This window comes from Apaloderma vittatum, unplaced genomic scaffold, assembly GCF_000703405.1.
Source record: "Apaloderma vittatum isolate BGI_N311 unplaced genomic scaffold, ASM70340v1 scaffold6049, whole genome shotgun sequence".
Taxonomy (NCBI): domain Eukaryota; kingdom Metazoa; phylum Chordata; class Aves; order Trogoniformes; family Trogonidae; genus Apaloderma; species Apaloderma vittatum.
The window spans coordinates 16,370-23,418 of NW_009735692.1; the positions used below are offsets into that span (position 1 = coordinate 16,370).

Consider the following 7,049-nt stretch of genomic DNA (forward strand, 5'->3'; position numbering starts at 1 on the left):
AAATATCTAAGTTTTCTATTACTCTTCAAAATATTTTAAAATCATTACAAGCATCTGTTGCAATCAGAAAATGGAATTCAAACTGTTTTTCCAAGGAGTAAATTATAAAAAAACCCAAACCCAGAAAGCCAACCTCCAAAACTCCCAAGTTAAAATCAATTAAAATTGCTCTGTGCTCTTATGATCATGTTCTGCTTCCTAAAAGCTGTTTCCTTTTCATCACAATGTTTAAGAAAAAGGTACTTAAGGGTTTAATCCCTTAATTCTGGTATTTGTTTTTAAAGCAAAAATGTTTTCAATGTTTACCTATTTGATACACGTGCAGTTTCAGGTTGGTTAAATATAAGTAGTTAAACAAGAAATAAGTTTCCAGCAGGATGAGCAGGAACTGCCAAACAAATCTTCACGTTGCATCCATGACATAACTTCCTCAAGGAACCTGCAGAACATCTCTTCAGCTCCGGTTCTCAGAGGTCACCGAGTTTTACAATTATCTCCAAACAATTTTCTCCGGATCCTGTTAAGCTCTCTCTAAACAGCTGCGTGTGCTGCCATGCAACTTCACCATCCCCTCCAGTTAGAACTGCTTCCAACGTAACTTCCGTTGCACCAGAAAAATCTGAATAGCTGCTAAGATTTTTATCTATTGGAGGAAAAGATAAACAATGCAGTAAGTCACTGCTCCAGACAGCATATAATGCCAGAATGCATGTGAAAAAGGGTGAATTGCAATGAATGTTTGAAGAGCTCGGATACAACTACCCAAATTCATCTGTCAATCAGTGCAGAAAAGCTCAGGTGCAAATTTTTACTTATTATTTGTTTAGTGCTCATGCTCTGAGGACCTACTCAAGACAGAAGCCACTGCACACAGAAGCATCTCTCTTTCCTAGTAAAACACACAAGTATCCTGTATCCACTCTGTATGCTTGCTAACCCTGCTCTGTTGCACACAGGACTGTGTATTATTAATAAAACGGGAGTTTGTACCAGTTTTGATTAAACACACGGTATTTTCTTGACCTTGGTAAGGAAGATTGACCTGGAAAAGTCAAAATGCATTTGCATTTCATCTTTAGTGCTTGCACAGTGTTCTTGCCATATAAACTACTTTTTTTCCAGTTACGTCTTTGCTGTATGAAACATTTAATTATTTAAATTCCATACTTACCTCCTATCAGAGCGATTTCTGCTGTTGGAGAGAAAAGTCTCCACTCGATTCTTCCACTCTGAAATGTCTGACTGCTTGTCCTTACCGAAATGTTGTCTATCTTTAGACCGACTGACTTGCATTCAAACTTCCAGCTGATGGAAGCAGAGGATGACCCTTCTTTTCGGGCTAAATAAACCTAAATGGAAAGAAGATATAATCAGAATGACAAAAACTGAAACCAACACACATCTAATTAATTGCTGTAACAAGGAGATAAAATCTTAAGATACGACATTTTTAATCAAGCCTCTGAACCTTCAAAACTGTTCACAGTAAAATTTTACATATAATCTTATTCTGAATCTGTAAGTCTATTCCACAGCCCTTATTATAATTACACTTTTCAAGCGTCCTCTAACTTTCACACCTGGCTACTCTTTTCTCAGTATTATCTGAAAAAAGTTTGAATTCAGAGAATAAACAAACAACAACAGCAATTTAAATTCAGTTCCACAGCAGCATTTCTTCTGAAAAACAAGCTTTTAGAAACCCATGGATTTCAGATCTATAAGTTCTTATATTCCTACTGTGGTCTGCTTGTTTGAGCCTTGGACGGCAAGTTGTGTCTAGGTAATCAGATTAAGTTTGTTTTTTATATCTGAGTTGCGTACCATTAAGTCAATGACACTGAATACCAAGAAAATACACAAGATACGATGGAAATGCCTCGTATCAAATTGGCCAAGATGATCACCTGTCTGCATAATTTTGATCAACAACACTGCAAAAAGAGAATATGTAACTGATGGTCCTTTTCTGTTACTCCTGAGCTAATACTTATAGTCACCTTTACTGCGGCTTTTGTATTTAAATTCCTTTTCATTCATCGCCCACTAAAAAATAAACAAAATATTTCTGTGAAAATACACAGAATATTTCTGCTAGAGACATTACAAAAAGATCAGCCAAACCCCAAACAACCCTTCCCTCTGCTGTCTCCCATAATAGAAAATAATCCCTTGTGAAAAGACATTTGAGATGCACACACAGACATTCTGCAGGAAGCTATTCCTGTAGAAATAACCTGCTTTACCCACAAGCCTGAGACACACTTGCTCCTAATTTCTCAAGTTCATCCTTCCACTCTTCATCTAGAATAACTGAGGTGCTGTTGAACACAAGAGTAAAGTCTTTATGCCTGGTCTTACAGATCAGTCCCTCCCTGTTTTATCTGATTAGTAGAGCTGAGCAGAACAACAGACTTGTAACCAGTTTCAGTGCAAAGACAGCGTGCTTCTCACAACACTGATCACTGAAGACTTGAAGATATAATGTGCTATCAGATTTTTAGCAGATCTTAGGGAAACAGAGAATAGTTGTCCCTCATTCTGAGGTTTTGTTATTTCTCCTTTCCGATTAGCCTACCTTGTAACATCTTTTATATTTTATTTCAGTTTCTTCCTTTATTCCTTCTCTTTTATGTGGAATAACCTCTCCAAGCTATTCCCAATACTGCGTTTTGGAAGTCAGTTACGCATAACCCCGTGCAGAAAATCTCAGAAGACAGTTACACAGAATCACAGAATGCTAGGAGCTGGAAGGGACCTCGAAAGATCATCTAGCCCAACCTCCCTGCCAGAGCAGGATCACCTAGGGCAGGGCACACAGGAACGCATCCAGGCAGGTCTTGAATGTCTCCAGAGAAGGAGACTCCACAACCTCCCTGGGCAGCCTGTGCCAGGGGTCTGTCACCCTCCCAGAGGAAAAGTTTTTCCTAATGTTTTTGTGGAATCTCCTGTGCTCCAGCTTGTACCCATTGCCCCTTGTCCTGTCACTGGACATCACTGAGAAGAGCCTGGCTCCGTCCTCCTGACACTCCTTGACATATTTATAAACATTAATGAGGTCACCCCTCAGCCTCCTCTTCTCCAAGCTAAAGAGACTCAGCTCCTTCAGCCTTTTCTCATCAGGAAGATGTTCCGATCCCTTAATCAGTTAGACCCTTAGCTCCATTTTTCATCAACAGAAGGCAAACTATTGCCTAAGCTACAAGAATTTTTGGCCAGAGACCTTTCAGAGGATCAAAGCAATAACACGCTATAGTCACAGAATCACGGAATGGTGAGGGTTCGAAGGGACCTCTGAAGATCATCTAGTCCAAGCCCTGAGAGGAATGCTCAGCTCCACAGTTGGCAGCTGTTGTGGGAGGAGCTGTTTGCTAGAAAATGACTCCTTCCCATCTTAAAAGTATCGGTTCTCCTCTGCTTAGATGTAGAGCATATGACTCTTCTGCTGCTCAGTGTCGTGACAGATGGGAAAGATTCTGGGCAGGGTATGCAATAGTCTGGATAACTGACAGGTTTTTGCCTTCTTGCAGATGGAACTGTAATATTTAGAATGATAATTTCTTCATTTGGCTGTGTATCAAAGCGATATGATACACTATAAAGCTATTCTCCAAAACAAACAAACAAAAATTTTTTTGGGGAGAAAAGTATCATTTTTCAATAAAATGGTATTTGTGCATTTGCCCCAAAACCTAAGGAAGCCATTTTCTAAAACTTAGTGCTTTAACAAGCAAGGATTTTACCTATCTGCAGAGAATTCGGTCATTTGTTCTGAAAGACAAGCTAAATTGATTTCAAAATTTTTTATATCATTTGGCAATCTTACCTGGAGCTTAATAGTAATATTTACTAACATCACCTAAATTCTATGGGCATCAAGAGAGGTTTTGACGCCAAACACTGACAAAGGTTTTCTATTTTATTGGACTTACACTTTTACAATAGATTTTATGCTTTTAATGATTGCTATCCTTACCATTTTCCAATCTGTTTCAACCTTCCTCCAAATAGACTCTGCCTTCCAAACACCTGTTTCCCAGCCACTTATTTTTTCATTATTATTGGAAATCCGTGTATAACTATCTTCTACTATATTGTAGACAAGGTGGAAGAGTTTAGATGTCTTCTCTTTTTCAGAGGGAATAAAAAGCACTTCTTTTCTTTTCTGAAAATGACAAAAAAAACAGAAGCACCTTCATTCTCCACTATATTTCATTAAAACTATGTAACTTTTAAAGAGCATGCTATGGTTTCCCAATTCAGTTTTGCTGCCAACTGAAAAAAAAAAAAAGGCCATTTTTAAGAGAGATCATGGAGAAAAGCATTTCTACAAAACAAACGTTTTAAACTGATTTCCAACAGTAGATCTGCACCTTTTCCAAAGTGGGGCAGTAATTTTATTTTTTTAAAAAAAAATCACATAATTACTTTTAGAAGTAAATTATTAACAAAATAACATAAAAAATAGCAAATTTAAGCAAGATATTAACATGTTAGGAATAGAAAATTCATATGATATGTTTCTTGTACAATCAATAACCAACTGGTTATTTTCAACAGCAAATATAATTCTATGACCACATACAGGTGTTTGTATATGACAGTTTACAAATTAACTTCAAAAGGTTTAAGGTACAAACTTCATAACTTTACAGCATACTTTTTTAAGATTTGTTGTTGTTCTTATGAGCTTTAGCTAAGCAGAAATTACATCTTCTAAACTGGAGAACTGAAGTAAATTCTTAGTTTCTCAAACTTAAACAATCATATGAAACTCATTAATTTCACGTAACTGGTTCTGTTTAGGATTGTCAGTCATTCCACATGACAGGATCACTACAAAATCGCTGTAACGAGTGCTGTGGTAAGCCACACATTTGCAAATATGGCTATGGTTCTGGGAAACTGTATCTTGGAATAAAATTAAAAATAGAACCTTGTTTTCAGAAACAGTAAAACACATCAATATGGAAATCAGCTGAGCTTACTATGTAAGAAACTGTTCCATTTATACAATTCTAATTGCTCTCACATTTTTTTATTAACAAAAATAGTTGGTCCAAACCTACTTCCAGGCTTTAACCTACAGTAACTAACACTACAAATAAACATTTTTTGAAGTCTTCCCAATTGCTTTCAGCTGCCTTAAACTTCCTAGTTCTGTCAGACTATAAATAATTAAAAGAAAAAAAATATTTTAATTAACTTGTAAGAGCAAAATACATTTCAGATCAAGAATTCCCAAACATTTTAGAATAACCAGACAGCCATCAATCCTTAAAAATTACTTGTGGACCTCTGCTGAATTCACATAAAACTTGCACTTAATGTTTTTTTCAAGTTTCACTGAACTAAATCTATAGGCTACCTACCATGAACTGCTAACTCCTCTGCAGTCCATGATCATAGAATCCCTAGTTAGCTACCTCTAAAATGGTCTCCAGTGCAAAACTTAAATACCTCTGGACCAAATTCACCTCTGGCTACTCGCCAAGCCATTGAACCTGATGTTCTTCCACCATATTCTCCAGGTTTAGGTTTTTTAGGAGAAACAAATTCAACAAGCTCCACAATTGTTCTTTCCAAGAGCTCTCTTCTTCTATGTTCTGGCAAAGATCGCTGTCTCTGAAAATACATTTAAGAAACGAAGTAAAAAAATTCAGAAAAATGGTATTCATAGTTCTGCTCTAGAGTGACATCAACAGGGAAAAAAAGCATTAAAAAAATAGACTAACATTTAAAGTCTACACTGACCGTTAGAAACATTAATCTTACACCACGTGTGCAAATATAAATCAGTCATAATTGCGTGGTTATGCGACAGCAATGCTTTTTCTGTGAACTTGCACGCATTAACTATGTGGATTTCTTTTAAAATAAGGTTACACATTTCCTTGAAAGATGAAATAGTTCCATAAGATATTTTCTAGCTATTCATGTATTCTGTACCATAGTTGCTCTTGATATGATCTGGGGGAAAGAGAAAGCAAGCGTAATTTTCAGATCAGACTTTTCTTCTCTGAAGTGGAGCAATTTGGTTGGCAACAGTGTCAGTTTTGTGATTAAGCTCAAACAACAGATTCAGTTGGTCTCCGAAAGAGTTATTTCACTGTGATTAATTCTATCATAAACAAACTATGAGATTCATATTTTTGCAGATATCGGAAAACTGAGAAAAACCTATCATGTACACTTGCAGGTAAACTAGTGGAAAAGAGAAAGAATTACATAACATGCTTTCTTTGCCCACACAAATAAAATCATGGGCAGTTTCTCAGTACACAAAACTCAGTGAGGGGTTGGAGTTTTGTCTCCAAGATTCTCATGACAAATATCCAGAGCTAGTATGTGAAGCCTTTTTTCTTAACTGTGGATACACCCACACAGGCTTGAAAAATTAAGTTCAACATTCAGTAGGCAAATGATTACATATCATCTTTCTTTCTACTCTGGTGACAACCCAAGGCATGTGCACTCCGATCACCAGGACCTGAAACTTCAGGCTAGCAGGCATTCCAATTATCTCAAAAGCAGTTCTGACCCCAGAAAGTTTTTCTATTAGGGATCAGAAAACAGGCATTTGCAGGGCTTTTTTCCAGACAACAAAGTGGAACTTGATAAAGCAAAGCTGGTACAGAGAAACAATGAGAAACAGCTCCAGCTGAAAAAATTGCAGCTGCCAAATACCACTTCTAGCACAGCAAGGGGGCAATCCACCTCTGCTCGTGTTGACGGATGGTAAGCAGTGACTACAGCAGCTCCTCATGGAACACCAGGCCTCCCTGCATCTAACATGTGCCTAATGCTTTGGATACCCATGGGCACTACTACAGACCTCACTCCAGCCCAGAGGAAGTTTGATATTGCTTATCCTAAGTTAGCAATGCCAATCTACAATTTTCTTTGAGCCACTTCAGTGCAGGGAAACTCAGTGTCAGGGGTCACTACGACTGAAATTAGTGATGCCACACTGAGAATGGGTTGCCCTTGCTCTGCAGTTGTTGTAACAGTACCTGAAAAAAACTGTTAAAGAACACTGCTTCAGCAGG

At 37.4% G+C, this 7,049-nt stretch overlaps 1 protein-coding gene across 1 annotated transcript in view; it reads right to left on the reverse strand.

Annotated features, from left to right (window-relative positions):
* Positions 1–467: 467 nt before the first annotated feature.
* Positions 468–7,049, reverse strand: part of NGLY1 (N-glycanase 1) — a 21,551-nt gene continuing 14,969 nt past the window's right edge. The window contains exons 9-12 of the mRNA XM_009876670.1: positions 5,461–5,625; positions 3,977–4,165; positions 1,172–1,349; positions 468–643 (exon numbers count right to left, since the gene is read on the reverse strand). Of these exons, the coding sequence (XP_009874972.1) occupies positions 468–643; positions 1,172–1,349; positions 3,977–4,165; positions 5,461–5,625 (708 nt within the window). The remainder of the gene's footprint in view (positions 644–1,171; positions 1,350–3,976; positions 4,166–5,460; positions 5,626–7,049) is intronic.